Below are 18,263 nucleotides of genomic sequence, written 5' to 3'. Positions count from 1 at the left end.
CCTGTTTTACCAATGAGGCTGTTAGTATTTGAACTCAGGTACCATAGAGCCTCTGGCTGTAACCCATTATACTATAAACCAGAGAGGTTTAAATGACAAAAAGATAATGTTTTAACATTACCAGACCCCATGCTTGATGTAGGTATGTTTAAGAAAAAAGGAAACTAACAGACACAACACAGTATTTCTTTTATACATCTGAACTGGGCACATAGTGAGTGCGCTATAAAAATTCCACGTCATTATCTCCAAAGGAAATCCTCTGTTTACATGGTTTTACATATTAATTACTCTGGAAAGTTTCTGAACTCTGTTTAGTAGCAGATCTCCTTTCTTGATAGTTTCTTGGTACTGCCAGTTCTTGCTATCAGGTCTATAAATAAATTCAAGAAAAAAAAATGAATTATTTACTAGTCACATTACTCTGAACAATAGTTGACCTACTTTTAAAAGAAGGCACTTAAGAATGTCCCTAAGTGAAGTAAGCCAATCAGAGAAAGACAGATGCCATATGATTTCACTCATGTGTGGAATTTAATGAACAAACTGAACTAACACACAAAACAGAGACAGACTCATAGAGCAGGTGGAGGAATTGAGGGAAAAAAAACAAAACTCACAGACAACAGTGTGGGGATTGCGGGGATGGGAGGTGGAAGCGGGCATAGGGGGATAAATGGTGAAGGAAAAAAATGAAATATAATGTCCCTTATTATGGGAAGTATTATACAAACTGAAATGTACCTGTTGGTTTCCACTATTTCGTTCACTTTATCTATTTTGCAGTGTAGTCTCCCAGCAGCAATAAATCTGGAGAGTTCCCTAATGAGAGAAAAAAAGCCTTTAGCATCTGCCTTATGAGGAATCTTAGGAAACTATAAAGTGCACTAAATACACGATTCAATTGTCTTACAAGGTAACACTGAGTTCCCTCCATCCTTAGCTACTGAATGTCTAGAGCAGCGGTTCTCAACCTGTGGGTCGCAACCCCTTTGGCAGTCGAATGACCCTTTCACAGGGGTCACCTAAGACCATCCTGCATATCAGATATTTACATTACGATTCATAACAGTAGCAACATTACAGTTATGAAGTAGCAACGAAAATAATTTTATGGTTGGGTCACAACATGAGGAACTGTATTTAAAGGGCCAGAAGATTGAGAACCACTGGTCTAGAGGCTGAGAAGATCTCTGGTGTATTACAGGACTATCCCCCAAAAGTAAGTCACCTACCAGCATAAACATGACCCCAGAGGTTCATACTCAGATGGAGTGTAGGTGGCAAAGAATGAAACCATTCACAGCAAGTTTTTAGAGCTACAGAGGTCCTCAGAGATAGACACTGAGTGGGGAAAAAAGCAGAAGGAAAAATAACAGGATACGGGATTTATTGGGAGCTTGAGGGCACTTATTAAACTACCCAGTTTCCTTCAACTTAACCGTTAAGGAGCAGGTAACTCTCAGGATTTTCAAAATCCTAGAGAGCATGAAGGAGAAAAAATAATAATATGCTACAATAAATTAGGACCAGGAACGCAAAGATGATGGGTTTAATGTGTTGTGAATGTGAAAAAGGTATTTGAGACTCTATATCCATTTATGACCCAAACCTCATAATTAAGACAGCTATTTAAACAATATGGTTATAGTTACACATATACCTTAAAAACCAGCATCAGTAGTGAAACTCTCTAAAGACAGCCTACCTACTACTATATGACAGAGGAAAAAATGTAAATGCTAAGTAATGTATAAAAGCTATATGAAGACAGCTCTATAATGCTGCTAAAGAGAATAAATGAAAAGATGACTGCTTTAAAATAAAAATCTACTTGTGTTAAACTTAGAGATTCATACAATGAGTCCTCCTAATCAAGAAAAATCAGATTTCAAATAGAAATTAAGTACCAGATTATTCTCCCAGATAGTAAAACAACTTGATCCAAGCACATAAGCACCAACAGAATCCAATTTCTAACAAACGTGCTATTGCAAACCAATGGGGAAAGGTTGGCTTAGTCAATAAATGGTGTTGAGAGAACCTAAGAAACCACATAAGAAAAATGGATAAACTTGATTATGTAAAGAGAATTTCTACATAGGAAAATACCATCAAGACCAAGTCAAAAACTAAAAGACAATGTGAATAAAAGATGTCTGCATTATAAAGTAGAAAATACTACAAATAGGGCAAAGGACATACATAAAAAAATCAACTTCACTCATTAAAACTGCAAATTAAACCTACAGTGAAATGCCACTGTATTGGGCAGGACAAAGTCTAAAGCACCATTAAGGAAGGTTGGGTAAACACCATGCCTGACACTTACCGAAAGCAAGCATTACAATTAGATGAAGTGTGTAAAGTGTGCTGCTCTGACTTGTGCTTTAAAAGAAATGATCAGTATCGTAACTAGTTGCCACTGGTCAGTCACTGGTGAAAGATGCACTATGCCTTGAATTAAGTTATACTACTAAAGATTTTAAGCTAGAGGTTATCCTATACTAGCAAGAACTGTAACGTTTATACAGCATGCTTTATTCTATAAGTCAACCAAAATATATTTGATTCAATTGCTAGTTTTTGAGTTCTGTTAACTGAATGGCTTTAGGTAAAATCTAAAAATTAAACAGCTCAGTCCAGCCTGGCAGGCGGGGTTCAGTGGTTGAGCATCGATCTTTGAACCAGGAGGTCACAGTTCTATTCCAGGTCAGGGCACATGCCCAGGTTGCAGGCTGGATCCTCAGTAGGGGGCATGCAGGAGGCAGCCGATCAATGATCCTCTGATGTTTCTATCTCTCTTTCCCTCTCCCTTCTTCTCTGAAATCAATAAAAGTATTTTTATATGTAAAAATAATTAAAATTAAACAAGATCAGCATTGTTTCTAAACTCATTTATATTTATATTCCAGGAAAACAGTTGCAACTCTTATTCTGGGACTGAAGTACACAAAGAGAATTACACAATCAAGTTCAATCATCGCCAGCTTTCGTAGTCCGACCCAAAGCTATAGAACAGGAAAGAAAACCTCTCAAGAAAAATCTTGACGTTCTGATTTAGGAACAAGATACCAGGCAGCCAGATACAGACAACTACACTGGATTTGACTTACAAGCAAACTCTGACTCAAGAATGCCCTCTGCTGAGCTTAGATCTACTGTTCGGCTCTAGAGCCTGACTGCTGACAATTCGGCTGCTCCTTTCCATCCCATTGTCACCAGACCAGCTTAGGCAGCGGGAGATGAAGACCCAAAGAGATCCTTCTAGGCTTAGCTCAGTGGACTCCTGTACATCTATCACACACTCCATCAAGTGCAACTAGGCCACTCGTTTCTCAAACACATCCCTAATTTACTGTGCTATTCCATCACTTCCTATTAAAACCCTAAATAGGCAGTGACATCCGGTCTAAATGCCCACAAGAAGCCATCTGTGGATGTGTCCATTTCTCAGGCACCTGGACCAAATACCAACCCCAGTTACGCTCATTCTAAACTCTGTGTGCCAAGAGTAATCTGGGCACAACAAAGTTTCACTCCTAATGGCCTAACTTGGCACTGAAGTCCCAGTCCCTGCTTTAAATCCTATCAACAAGCCCTAGCCAATTTGGCTCAGTGGATAGAGCATCCACTCTCGAACTGAAGGATCCTAGGTCCGATTCCCAGTCAAGGGCATGTACCTTGGTTGCAGGCTCGATCCCTGGCCCTGGTCAGGGTGCATGTGGGAGGCAACCAATTGATGTCTCTCTCACATTGATGTTTCTCTCTCTGTGTCTTTCCCCATCCCTATCACTCTCTCTAAAAAATCAATGAAAAAGTATCATCAGGTGAGGATTAATAAATATAAAATAAAAAGGATTTCACCTAGCCTGGCCAGTACGACTTAGCAGTTCAACGGTGACCCTCAACCCATATACCAAGAGTTTGGATTCCCAGTCAGGGGACATGCCCAGGTTGCTGGCTCGATCCCTAGGAGGCAGTTGATGGGTGTTTCTCTCTCCATTTCCCTTCCTCTCTCTAAAAATCAATAAACACATTAAAAAATAAAGGATTTCACCTAAAATAATTTTTTATGGTGGGAAAAAAGAACCCATGAAAACCCAGACTTGAAGCAGGTAAAACATGGCTTTTCTAGGGAACAACAATTAGAGTTGAGTGGTACAACCTTTGTCTCTAGAGCTGGTTTTGGAAAAGGAAAAAACCAAACAATTCAAATACCACCTACCTCAAAATGTGCCACGTGCTTTGAATAAACATGTAATTTAAATGACTTAAAAAATACTGCAGGGGATGTATCTAAATGGCACTGTCCTGCTTCAGATGTTACACTGAATTTGAGCTTCACTTTGCCCACAATTAGTGACGGCCTTATCACCACCACACCATAGTTAAACTGAGGAAGGACAGAACCTGCCCAAGGCCACACTGCTCTTTAGTGGCCGACTCAGAAGGAGAAGGCAGGCCAGCCCCATCTTCCAATGATTCACGAAAACCATTAATAATGGCCATCCCCCATGCTAGTAATTAACTCTCATGGTTACCAGGCTAATCTCACAGACTAGTTAATTCAGAAATGAAACAACAAAACCAATCTAGGGATACCAGCCTTCTTCCTTGGTAAGGATACTTTTTAAAAAACAGAAACATTACTACTAATGCCTTTTTTCTTTAAAGGAAGGGAGTGTGGGTGACACGGTAAGATCTGTACATTTCACTGAATGCACATATTACCTCAAAACAAGCCCATAAGCAAATGCTGATATACACGCTGAAGTTTAGGATAAAATGAACAGGAGTCTGAAACTTACTATGAAGTAGTTAAAAAGTAAGATGGATGAACAGGTAGGTGATAAAGCAAATATAACAAAATATTAGGCAACCAAGGATATATGGGAATTTACTATAATTCTTCAGAATCTTCTGCAAAAAATATCAGGAAAAACACCACTAAAAACAACATGGTCTTATTTCAGTGGAATGCAGCTGCACGTAACTATACAAACACCATGTGTTTTCACTGTGGCCACTGAGAATTACACTGAGAACATTGAAAGACAGCACATTCTCAACGCCTACGTCTCAACTACACTCCCACTACCCTCGTCCAAGCCACGGAACATCGCCACGAGGTATTCTCTTGGTCTGTGTGAGACAGCACAGAGTAACATCACTCCCATGCTTAAAATTCTCCAATGGCTCCCCACAGCACGGAGGCTCAAACCCAAGCGCCATACCATGGCCTACGGGCCCCACACAAACTCTCCAACAGCCACCCCTTTCCTCACCACCATGCTGAAGCCACACACACCTTTCTATTCCATTCTATTATCTCCGTAGACTCATTTCTATCTTAAGTGACCCATATATTTATTTGTTTACGTGCCGCCTCTCCTCTACAACTACAATAAAAGCCCATGGGATCTAAAACAATGCGAACCATATTGTAATGGCGTAGCAAGTATTTGAGGAATCATTAAAGGGCTACAGGCACCATATCTAACAGCCAATTTGACCAGAATTGCAGCAGCAGCCTAAAAACTGGAAGGCATTGAAATACGACCTAACGTGAACTATAAGACAGTGATCTAGCGTCATTCCTGCCGTGGCAGGGTGGTCCAGAAAGGAGGAGCCGAAGACTGCTTTGGTTGGTAACAGCTGGTTTAACACCTTTGCAAAATCACTTACCCTCTCTACAACTCTGATAATAGAAGGGGCTCGTCATGAAGGCAGAGATGACAAATATAACTGTTTTGATAATAATCTTAAGAAAAATTCTTAGATTTTTTCTTAATAGAGGGAAGCATTGTAAACAGGAAGAAAATGTACAAATTCACACATCAAAAGGTAACTTTAAAAACTGAGTTAGCATGAAGTATGTAAACTTACTGGTCAATGAATTCCACGCCAACACCAAAGGCTTCTGCCATGTAGCCGAGGGTTAATGACCTATATGATTCCAGCAGCTGGCTGTAGGCATGAATTCTCATTTCTCTCACATAGTACCGGTAATGAGGAGCAAAAAGCCAGTCCTTTTTCATTTCCTGTTCCACAACAGCTGTAATGAATAAGATGACAAATTTTAACTATCCCTTTCAGATAAATAGATAACTAGAGGACACATTTACAATATAAGAATTAATAGCCTTGATCTATAAAGAGCTATTATAAGTAAATAAAAAAAAGATTAACTGAATAGTAAATGGTACACAGGACATTTATGAGCAATTCACGTAAGTACAGATTATTTTACTGAGTACTACCAATCACTGCTCTAAATAGTGAAGATATGACAGTAAACCAAAAGACAAGATCCCTGCTGCCACAGAAACTACATTTTCAAACAGCAGAGAGGGGTGAAAAAATAACTCTCAGAGACTACCAAGTGCTGTTAAGAAAAAGTGTTATGACGGGTGTGACTAGGAGGCCTCCCCTGAACTGGGGTGGACAGGGAAGAGCTTTCTGAGGAGCTGGCCAAGCTGAGAGCAGAAGACAGAGCAGTGCGATGACAGGAAGGTCCCAAGGCAGGAGGAACCTGGCTAGGCTCAGGTATCAAGTGTACCCAGGAGGACAGATTCAGAATGTAGCAGGGAGACAGTGACAGGGCTATGGAATGTAAGAAAAAATCAAGAATATATAGTACTTGTGTTTCTAGCTTGAACAAGATCAAAATCTCTGGAGAATAAACAGACTGTTTTATTTTTGAAGGTGGTTTTGGGGGGAGGTCAGGAGTGGGATGGGGGTTTTGGCAGTGTTCAAGTGGATGCATCTACTAGACAGTGAGTGAAGATATCAAGGAAACGGTTATGCACTGGTCTGGTGCTCGATGGAAAGTTGGAGGCTGGAGGCAGGAACTTGGGAATCACTACCATCCAGGTGTATGATGACAGAATGAAGAGAGGGAAAAGGGCAATGACCAAGTCTAGGACAGTCAGTGCTAGAGGTCTCACAAAGGATGAGGCCATAAAGTGTGGCAAGAAGAAAAAATGGTCAAGATCAAAGCAGAGAGGAAACACAATTTAGCAACATGGAGATTGACGGCCCTAAACCCGAGATGATGTTCATTCTCACTAATAAAAGAAATACGTAACCCTGGCCGATGTTGATCAGTGGTTACGAGCATCGTGGGTTCGATTCCTGGCCAAGGGCATGTACCAGGGTTGCAGGTTCCATTCCTGGCCTCAGTCAGGGAACGTGTGGAAGGCAAGTAGTCTGTGTATCTCTCTCACATTAATATCTCTCTCTCTTCTCCATCCCTCTCTCCCTCCCTAACACTCTACCACAATCAAGATGAAATGTATTTACCCTTTGCAAAATTCATTTTCTTGAATTTTTTCCTAAGGAAATAACAAGCGAATATGGAAAAGATGCATTGTAAACAAGTGTTCAAAACAAGGTTGCTTATAACAGGGAAAAATTAGACACATAACTTTTTATCAGTAAGAGATAAAGTATGGCACATCTAATACAATGAAGTATTAGGTCTTTAAAACAAATGAAAGCTACAAGGCGCACCACCTGTACTATCTGCCACTACACACATTCAGAGCCTGATAAATGACAGCCACTTAAAAACACTTACTGACTCAATGACCACCTATTTGTGAGTGACATGAAAAGATAAACACATTATATTGTGGAGAGACAAAAAAACTACTTAGAAAAACAGCATATAAAGTGCACCCACATGTTTAAAGGTGTTCCCAGTGTCTCTAAATGCCACTGCCCCTGACGGAAACACCTGAAACCTGCGGACAGCAGCTGACTCTGGGCAAAGGACCCCGCAGTCATAGGTTAGAGAGGGCCTTCTTGTATACATGTGTGCATAGACCTCGTTTTGTTTTTTTGAAGTTCACATAAATGAATAAAAGGTCTGGAAGGATATGTAACAAAATCTGAAATTGGTTACCTCTGGGAGAATGTTATGTGTAAATGTGTATATAGATTTGGGAATAGGATGGGATACAATACCTCTCACTTTCTCAGTTTTGTTTGTTTTTAAATACATTTTTATTGATTCGAGAGGGGGAGGGGGAGGGGGAGGGGGAGGGGGAGGGGGAGGGGGAGGGGGAGGGGGAGGGGGAGGGGGAGGGGGAGGGGGAGGGGGAGGGGGAGGGGGAGGGAGACAGAAACATCGATGAGAGAGAATAATCGATTGGCTGCCTCCTGCACGCCTCCTACCAGGGATCAAGCCTGCAACCTGGGCATGTGCCCTGACCAGGAATGGAACCACGACCTCCTAGTTCATAGGTCAATGCTCAACCACTGAGCATACCGGGCGGGCAGTTTATATTTAATTTCTAAAAACAATCAGGTATTACCTTAAAAAGGATGCTATTTCTTTTTTCACATGAGATATTTTAAAGCACAGTCTATGAATATCTGGAGAAGCAAACAGTCTTACAAAGCCAGAGAAACCCTAGTGTCTCACTATACGAAAACAGAATAAATAATACAATAGATGACTCTGTCATGTAAAGAAAATAACTATGCTGTCTTCTTCATTTAACATATCTGGGAGATGTATAAAATTGGGAAGATAAAAAGTTTCATGGGAAAGTGTTGAAATAAAAGGTTGCTAATAGCGATGGGTAGAGTGGGAGGTTAACACCCTACCCATTCACAGATTTCCAAGAGCCATCAATTTCATTACCCCAGGATAGCAATCCCCCCCTTTCTTTTAAATTATTATTATTATTATTATTATTATTATTATTATTATTATTACTCAGGGGGAGAAGGAGAGAGAGAAACATTGATTTGTTGTTCCGCTTATCCATGCATTCATTGGTTGTCTCTTATATGTGCCCTGACCAGGGATTGATCCCACAACCTTGGTGTATTGTGACAACACTATAACCAACTGAGCTAGCCAGCCAGGGCTCCCTTAAATTATTGATTTAATTAATACAATAGACATTTACACAGAGCACTCATAACATACCTGGCTATGCTGGTGCTGAGGTCACTACAAGTATTTTTTAAAAAAACATAAAAGTCTGCTCCCAATAACTCTAGTTAGCAGAAGGAACAAACTCTAAGAAAAATATCACAAAACAATATGTTAAGTTTTAAAAATGAGTTATATGCCAAAGAAGCACATGAAAAAATGCTCAAGATCATGTCATCAGAAAAATGCAAATCAAAAATCACAAGGTATCACTTCACACCTGCTAAGATGCCTGTAATTAAAAGCTACAGCCCTAGCTGTTTTGTCTCAGTGAATGGAGCATGGGCCTGTGGACTGAAGGGTCCTGGGTTTGATTCCAGTCAAGGTAACATGCCCGGACTGTGGGCCTGATCCCCATTAGGGGGTGTGTAGAAGGCAGACAATCAATGATTCTCTCTCATCATTGATGTTTCTCTCCTCTCTCTCTCTCTTTCTCTCTCTCTCTCTCTCTCTCCCCCCACCCACCTTCCTCTCTGAGATCAATAAAAATATATATATTTTTAAAAAGCTACAATAATAAGTGTTAGATGTGGGGAAATATGGATTCTCACGCATTGATGGAGGGAACGTAAAATGGTGTGGTTGCTTTGGAAAAGTTTGGTAATTGCTCAAAACATTAATCAAAGAGTTAACACATAACCCAGTAATTCCACTACCAGGTACATTGCCAGGAGAAATGAAAACACATTCACACTAAAACTTGTATAAAAATGCTCATTATAGCATATTTCTAATAGTCAAAAACTGGAGATAATCCAAATGTCCATCAACTAATGAATAAATAAACAAATTGCAGTACATCGATTCAATGGAATATCATTCAGCCATGAAACTAAGTGAAGCACTGATATGCTAAAACATGGATGGCCCATGAAAGCACTGTGCTATGTGAACGAAGTCAGGCACAAAAGGCCATGAAATGTCCAGAACAAGCAAATCCAGAGATAAAGTTTAGTGGTTGTCAGGGGCCAAGGGGAAGAATGGGAAGTCACTGCTAATGCATACAGGTTTCCTTTTGGGGTGATAGAGATGCTCTTGAATTGACAGTAATTGTTGCATAACCTTGTCCACATACTAAAACCACTGAGTTATACTTTAAAATGGTGAATTTTATGGTTGTAATTTATATCTCAGTAAGAGGAAGGGGCATAAAGTAAGGGCTCCAGGACTGCAGAGAAGGTATGTGCTCTGGCTGAGCAGAGTAATGACCAGGAGATCCACAAGCATGAGAAAGGGAGAACAGCAATTCCACAATACAACCTTGTGGGCAAACACATCTGCGCACGCACAAGAAGGTAAGGCCAAGCAAGTACTTCAGCATGCCTGAAGGGCCCTGTTCCCATCACATGAGGTAGAGTCTGAATTCTCATAAAGCTGCCTAACACTTACGCATCGATAAAGCACTCCATAAACACTGGACCAAAACCCACTCCAAAATAGAATGATCATCATTTAGAGCACCTCCCACCCCAACTTTGTGAATGCCATCTAACCATTTAACCAAATATTTTCTGAAATTTGCAGCATTAGCAAGAGAAGTATATCAATGCCAAGTTCTTCCAGTTTTAGGATCTCCTGGGCAAAAGATTAGCCACACTGATCAAAGACCTACAGCTATTTTCTCATATATGTGGAAAGTCACCTAGGTTCTCTGACAACAGGATCAGGATTAAGATGAAGACAGATAATCAAGATGAGCAACTCGGTCCTTACCTAAGGACTGGAAGAACACTGAGTAGCGGCACTCGTAGAGGGAGAACAGGTACTGCCGAACGGCCGGAAGGCTATGCAGCACTTCAAGAATCTCTGCTCCTTTAATAACCTAGGAATTAAAAAAAAAAGTATGCCCTAATGATTTTTTTGTATTTAAGTTAGAAAAGCATCTTTAAATGTGAATGTTAAAGATTCAGGCATTACCTTTTCCCTGAGGTCTGGTCTTTCTAAGGCAATCATGCTGACATAGACAGTGTAAGTCACAAAGGTTTTATAATCCATGAGCTCATAGGACGTAAATGTTGAAACAGTGTCAAGGAAGAGTTCAGCTGCCTGTTTGAAATCACGAATAGCCACACAATAAAGACCTTGATATACTTTTAGGCGGTTTCTCCTGTCCCAGTCTCCTCCTTCCTCTATTAAGCTATAAAATAAAAATCAGTAAGGTCAAATCTAGAAATAGACAATGCCACTTTTTACAAGTTTTATGTTATTTTCAAAGAGAAAACAACTTTTAACAACTCAAAAAAAAGGGCGTTTAAGAAAAATATTTTACTAAATATATAAATTATTTGGCCAAATTTAGTAATTGTAGTAAAAAGAAAACAGGCAAATTTCTTACATTAATCTCTTGCTATAGCATCATAATTTAGAGAGAATATAACCCCACTGCTAACAAGTACCTTTTGGCCTTTTCTGTGTTTCGAGTGATAAGATCATTGTCCATATAAAACAAGCCAATCCTGAGGAGATAGAACACAATATCCAGTCGGTGACCTAGTGCCACAGTTTTGTCGTATGTCTTGCGAAAAGCTGTCAGAGCACCCTCCTGTCAAGAAAATAAAGGCAACAGGTGAGAAAAGATTAGAAGTTTCAAAAGCTATCCGCTATCTGGGATTTTCTTAACAATGGATGGGGGTGGGGTGTTGGGGGGTATAAGTAGGAGTAGAGATGAAACAAGATGGCCACGAATTGGTAATTGTTGAAGCTGGGTGATAATCGTGCAGGGGTGCATTAAACTATTCTCGCTACTTGCATCAAGTACAAAAAAATACACCAGATATGGCCAAGGACATCTAGAAGACAATATACATTGTATTTCCATTGCTTTAAAATATGAACCTGGACAAAATCATGTGTTCATAGTTGGTACTTTTATTATATACCTGACTTTGTTTTATGTAGTTATTAGTTATACCTCATAAATTCATAAAAAGGACTGGCAGAAAAGTAATGGGTACACCCAGCACTTAGATTTTGGTTTCTAAAGACTATCCCTCACTAAAAGAAATCAGGGATCCTAGGAAAAATAGATGATTCCCCATTTGGAAAGAAAAAATAACAGGCGAGCCTGTGGCATCTTGCTGTATGACTAATGAGATGTCAAAAGGACACAGAAGCCTTCTTGAAGGAACTCCCACGAACAAACCTGAAACAAATTGAGCACCATAAAGATTAATAACTATAATCAGTGGTAACACAGTCAATAACAAAAATCCAGTAAGTCCATGATTTAGTAATTGTAAATAAAACAAAACAAAACAACAGAGTAAACAGGAGGGGCCTTGGCAGGGTAGCTCAGTTGGTTTGAGCATCGAACCGATATGCCAAGGCTGTGGGTTCGATCCCCAGCCGGGGCACATACATCAATCAACCAATGAATGCACAAATAAGTAGAACAACAAAAATCAATGTTTCTTTCTTTCTCTCCCTTTCTCTCAAAAAAACAACAATGAACAACAGAAAGCTGTTCTTTTTAGAATGCTACTTGAAAAGCATACATTAGAACATCACAAATTTACAACCTGCCTGATATTGATTCAAGCATGTTCTCATTGAAATCCCCAAGACCTGACTCAAAAGCATGAAGTTTCTCATTCAGACCCTGGACGCATAGGGCAATGTCCCAGCCCTCGCTCACTGAGACGCAGTGCGCTCTCGGGCTGGGCTGGTGTCTGCAGGGCCTGAAGCTCGCTGCGTGTCAAAATGGCCAAGCCATGGGACAGGGCCATCAGGTAGCCACCCTGGAAGTGACCCAGACGCACAACCACAACAGGAGCACCTGGTGCATGACTTGACCATGTTTTTGGAGGAGCATTTGGTAGGGAAGAAGTCTTTCGGGAACAGGCTGAAGTGGTGCAAATGAAAACTCTGAGGACACTGGGCACTCTACAGATGCTAGAGAAATGTCCAAAACAAGTATCATTGGGGAGCTGCATCCCGATGACAGATCAAAGATAGCCAAGCCTTCGGAAACTCTTATTGCCATGCTGACTCTAATCCTAGCGGGCGACCAACTGGGTGATCCCATCCATCTCTGCCCTGATGAATTGCCTCTAACCGACAGACGACTAAACACATCCCCAGAAGCCACTGAAAGAAAAGACTGCTTTGAATCAGGAAGAAAGAAGCCAGTGTTAACTACTTCGACCGACAGAAACCTTCACCTGAAAAGTTTAATACCTGTTTCCCTTTACTCCTACATTAGAAACAACCCAAACCAAAAAGAACTATTCTGTTCTCTCTACTCTTGAACTTCTGAAGTGTGCCTTTTTATTCATCAACTTTATTTCAATGTTCCATGACTACCATAGGCATGATCTTTTAAAAATACACCTGGCTTTACAAACCAACCAACAAAAATATTCACATGTAATAATGAATATCTTCTTTAAAACCAAACCATAAACACAACCTAGAAAACCACACAACCCATTAGCTCTTTTTAAAATGTTTTGCATTTTCCAAATTTTTCCCATGAACAAATCTTTTTTTTTTTTTAGTTTTTTTTTTTAAAAATATATTTTATTGCTTTTTTACAGAGAGGAAGGGAGAGGGATAGAGAGTTAGAAACATCGATGGGAAAGAAACATCGATCAGCTGCCTCCTGCACATCTCCCACTGGGGATGTGCCCGCAACCCAGGTACATGCCCTTGACCGGAATCGAACCTGGGACCTCTCAGTCCGCAGGCCGACGCTCTATCCACTGAGCCAAACCGGTTTCGGCAACAAATCTTAACTTTATAATCAGAAGAGGAAAACTTGTTTTAAGTTTATTTTAACATTTAAGCACTTTGTGCCAGGTACTAATCTAAGCTCTTTATCTTTAATCTGAATAAGCAGAAACTATCGTTATCCCTTTTTAACAGATGAGGAAACTGAGGGTCCAGTAAATTATAACTGCCGAAACAAGAAACAGAACCTCTCTTATCCAAGAGCCCAAAATATGTACATTTTTTATATTAACACCATGTCATCTGTCATCTAAATACTTTAGGGTACAGTGCTTACAAGTAAGGGCAAATCCCATCCTCTTAACCAGCAGTCGCCAACCTTTCGGACCTCATGGACCACCAGTGGTCCGCGGACCACCGGTTGGCGAGCGCTGCTCTTAGCTACCATTACACAACTACTAAATTTTTTAAAACTTTAAAAATCCAATACAGCTGGGTATCCCTCTTACTCGCTGACAGTGAAGTATAAATTAGGAGGTCTGCTTAGTGGAAAAAATGGCCACACGTATTAAGATAAAAACTGTTCCTTGTCCCAGCAATTTCATTGCACAGAATATACCCTAGCAGGGGTCCTCAAACTACGGCCCGCGGGCCACATGCAAATACAAATATTGTATTTGTTCCCGTTTTGTTTTTTTACTTCAAAATAAGATATGTGCAGTGTGCATAGGAATTTGTTCATAGGTTTTTTTTTAAACTATAGTCCGGCCCTCCAACGGTCTGAGGGACAGTGAACTGGCCCCCTGTTTAAAAAGTTTGAGGACCCCTGGTGTAGAAACAATAGCAGACATACACAGGCATGCTTTTACAGCAGGAGCTTGCAACAGCAGAATCAGCTGAAAACAACATCCATGCCCATCAATAGCTGAACAGCTAAGCAAACTGTGGCAGAGCCCCACAATGGACTGCTAGCTAGCAGTTAGCCAGAATGAGCAAGATTTATGTCCATGAAATTGGGAAATCACTCAGAAATAATGCTGATTGGAAAAAAAAAAGTAAGTGGACAATAAAAATACACCACTTATTTTTTTAAGATTTAAACACAACACTACCTAATATCTCTCTCTCTCTCCCTCCCTCCCTCTCTCTCTCTCTCTCTCTCTCTACATATATATATGCCTGTAAATGAACAATAAAAAGAACTAAAAAGGTTATATTTGAGGAGGTACAGAACAAAGAAAAATGAACTAGAGTTTTAACATTAACTGTTCTAGTTTCTTATAAGGAAACTACTCCTTATTTAAATAATTATTTTTAAAATGTCTTTCCAGAACCAATACTTCCTAACCAAGATACATAAGAAAAGTGAACTACTGAGAATGACCCCAAATTGTGTAAAAGCAGTGACGGAGCTGGAGAGCATTATGCTCAGTGAAATAAGCCAGTCAGAGAAAGATAACTATCACATGATCGCACTCATTTGTGGACTATAATGAACAACATAAACCAGGGGTCCTCAAACTTTTTAAACAGGGGGCCAGTTCATTGTCCCTCAGACCGCTGGAGGGCCGGACTATAGTTTAAAAAAAAACTATGAACAAATTCCCATGCACACTGCACATATCTTATTTTGAAGTAAAAAAACAAAACGGGAACAAATACAATATTTGTATTTGCATGTGGCCCGCGGGCCGTAGTTTGAGGACCCCTGACATAAACCAATGAACAAAAACAGATTTAGAGACAGAAGCATCGATCAGATGCTCAAACCTCAGAGGAAGGTAGGGGAGGGTGGGGGTAAGGGGGAGAGATCAACCAAAGGACTTGCATGCATATGAGCATAACCAATGGACACAGACACCAGGGGGGTGAGGGCATGAGTGTGTGTGGGGGGGGTGTGTGTGGGGGGGCAATGGGAGGGATAAAGACACATTTGTAATACCTTAATCAATAAAAAGTTTTTTAAAAAGCAGTGAAACAAACAAAAATCTCTGCTGTCCCCTTGTTTCTCTCGGTATGGAGAGCCGGGGCAGCGCGCACACCTGCTGCGGTTTGTGGGCAGGTGATGGGGTGCGGCAAGAAGACTGCTAGCTTTCTTTCCTCGTCTCTGTCCTGGTTCACTCGTGCAGGGAAGCATGTCGGTAGTTACCTTCCTAACTTTTTTAAGAGGAGGTTGACTTCAAAACAAGGCACTATGAACCCACGCCAGCGCCCGCTCCGGACCCCACAGCGAGGGGCAGCACCTGCACTCACCTTGTCGCCGATGCGGCACAGGTACTCGGCCTTGGTCATCATGGCATCGCGGATCTCGCTCTCCCCGAGGTTCTTCTCTGCATCTTCCAGCTCCTCGTCCAAGCGCTTCAGCTCGTCTTCGTTCGCCTTCTTCATCTTACTGAGCAGGTCCACGTCCACCTGCCAGTCCAGGGATTTGCACAAGGCTTCGTAGTAAGGAGCCATGTCTGAGAGCCACAAAGAGGGACGTGACTTATGAGTGGGACACCCCTCAGTCCCCCACCCGCGACCAGGAAGGGAGCGGGCGGCGCTGCAAAGGGCTGGGCAACGCGCAGGTGCTCGCTGCGGGCAGGTGAGCGCCAGGGCCCGTCCCCACCGCCAACCTCTGCGAGGGCCGTGGGGCAGGCACCCCCGGCTCGCCTCGGGCGGCTGGTGTTCAAGGGGAAGGAGAAGCGTGTCGATGCACATAGACTCTATGTCATAGAGTCACGTGTCAAAGTAACACCGGCCAGGCGCTGACTGCTACGAAGGACCGGGGACCGACCCCAACCCGCCCTGCGCCCGGAAAGCCTCACTCCCCACAGGCCAGCCCAGCCCAGGCCTAGGCCGCTGACTCGGCGGCGCGGGCCTCACTGTTGTCGCGGACGGCCGCCATCAGCTCGTCGCGCACGGCCGCGTCCCCGCGGTGCTCCGGCAGGCTGAGCAGGAAGCGCAGCTGCGCGATGCGCAGGTCGGGGTTCTTGGGCAGACCCTCCTCCTCCAGGTTCTCCAGCGGCATCGCGGCGGCGGCGGCTCAGCAGACGCCGACTCAGCGAAGACCCGCGGCGGCGGCGGCGGCGGCGGAAGCGGAAGCGGGCGGAGTCGGCGAGTGCGCCTGGCCGCCGCCAGCCGGCTTCCGGGCCCGGGTCCGCCTCCGCCCGCAGCGGCCCCTGCTGGCCACCTCCAGGATCGCCCTCTGAGCTCTCCACCCGCGATTCCCGAGGACTTGGGGCCCAAGCCCAAAGTCCCATTGCGTGAACCTCTTCCTCCCTCCCTTTTTAGCTATTTTACTTTTCATTCCGTTTGTAATTGATAGGAGCCGACAGTCTTTTGAAGGTTTGGAGAATATAACAATAACAACAAAAATTAAAATCCCTACCACCATTTGTGGAGTCCTCCCTGACTCTGGCCTTTTCCTTTTAGGTGCATCATCTCATTTTAATCCTCTCAATACTAGGAGGTAGTGCTATCAGCCCATTTTGTAGATAAGAAAGCGGAGGCACCAAGAGGTTAGGGAACATAATCAACCAAGCTTAGGTAGCAGCTGTGCAGAAATGTCTGCATAAAAAACCTGTCTGTAGCTCGAAAACCCATGTTCTTCCTGCTGTTCTAAGAAAACGGCACCCAGAATCCCAGTCGTAATACACCATGTTGTTTATGCATAATTTAAATCACCGCGTGCCTGCATTTTCAGCCTCTTTCTACTCATGTTGCTACATCAGCTTCAGAATTGGTCGTTATGTGAAATCCCGTCTAGTGGATTTACATAATTTACTCTTACTCTTCCCCCTTTAGAGGCGCCTGTAGGTTGCTAGGGTTGTGGTTTTCCTAATCTAAACACTGAGATAAACACCGCTGGATGTATAGGTCATTTTACAGTTTGCTTTTTTTTTTTTCCTTAGCAGATTAATAGACCAAAGGAAGAAACATTTTTGTGAATATTTGATGTCAAATGGTTTTCCAAAAGTTTGAACCAGTTTTCACAGCCAATGAGCGTATTTGGGACTGCCACATTCTCACCAACAGCAGACATTACCACGTTTTTAATATCGTAGTTGTTTTGGTAAAAACAAAATAAGCATTTTGAAGACAACCCGAATGGTAGAGAAAATATAAAGAACACACAAAAGAATGACTAGCACTCCACTAACAACAATGTTAAACTATTGGTGAAAAATGTTCCAAACATCTTTCATCCAATCAACAAACATAATTGCAGGATTGCACAGTAGTACCAGGCACTGTTCTAGGCACGAGGGACACCGCAGTGAAGAACATAAAGACTCTGCCCTTGTGAAACTTACGTTCTAGAGACATTTGGCTTCACTGAACCCACCTGGATATGTTAAAAGGCTCACATTGTACTTGCGCCTTGTTATAAACTGTGTTATAAACTGTGTTATAAACTGTGTTGCTCACTCCGCTGTGTTGTGGAGACATCGTTCCATGCCAACATAAATGGAGTGATATCATCTCCAATAACCACAGAGGATTCCATTATTTTTATGTACCGACTTCTCCCCCGTCAATCCTTAACTGATATCAATTTGGGTCATTTTCATTTTTTTCACTCTTATTACAAATACCACAGTGTTGATCAGCTAGGAGCATACATTTTCACACTGTTAATTCTTGACCCAAATCATTAGAAGTG

At 41.9% G+C, this 18,263-nt stretch overlaps 2 protein-coding genes across 3 annotated transcripts in view; one reads left to right on the top strand and one right to left on the bottom strand.

The window, feature by feature from the left end:
* ATXN7 (ataxin 7) overlaps window positions 1–5,890 on the top strand; it is a 172,852-nt gene extending 166,962 nt beyond the window's left edge. Inside the window, exon 18 of the transcript XR_004971455.1 lies at window positions 2,916–5,890. The gene's annotated coding sequence lies outside the window, so the exon portion shown is untranslated. The remainder of the gene's footprint in view (window positions 1–2,915) is intronic.
* Window positions 171–16,700, bottom strand: PSMD6 (proteasome 26S subunit, non-ATPase 6). Of its 2 annotated transcripts, none has more exons than XM_036331673.1 (8): window positions 16,484–16,699; window positions 15,872–16,077; window positions 11,347–11,492; window positions 10,868–11,087; window positions 10,664–10,772; window positions 5,890–6,058; window positions 745–822; window positions 171–373 (listed from the first exon to the last, which is right to left on the bottom strand). In XM_036331673.1, the coding sequence occupies exons 1-8, from the start codon at window positions 16,626–16,628 to the stop codon at window positions 277–279; spliced, it is 1,170 nt and encodes a 389-aa protein (XP_036187566.1). In that variant the 5' UTR covers window positions 16,629–16,699; the 3' UTR covers window positions 171–276. The 2 variants fall into 2 exon arrangements, with proteins under 2 accessions (XP_036187566.1, XP_036187567.1); XM_036331674.1 differs by lacking the exon at window positions 171–373 and adding an exon at window positions 1,911–2,044 and having other exon boundaries at window positions 16,484–16,700.
* Between the last annotated feature and the right edge of the window lie 1,563 nt (window positions 16,701–18,263).

This window comes from Myotis myotis, unplaced genomic scaffold (assembly GCF_014108235.1).
Source record: "Myotis myotis isolate mMyoMyo1 unplaced genomic scaffold, mMyoMyo1.p scaffold_m19_p_13, whole genome shotgun sequence".
NCBI classification, from domain to species: domain Eukaryota; kingdom Metazoa; phylum Chordata; class Mammalia; order Chiroptera; family Vespertilionidae; genus Myotis; species Myotis myotis.
The sequence above is the reverse complement of the archived record's forward strand: the minus strand, read 5'-3'. Positions and strand labels throughout refer to the sequence as shown.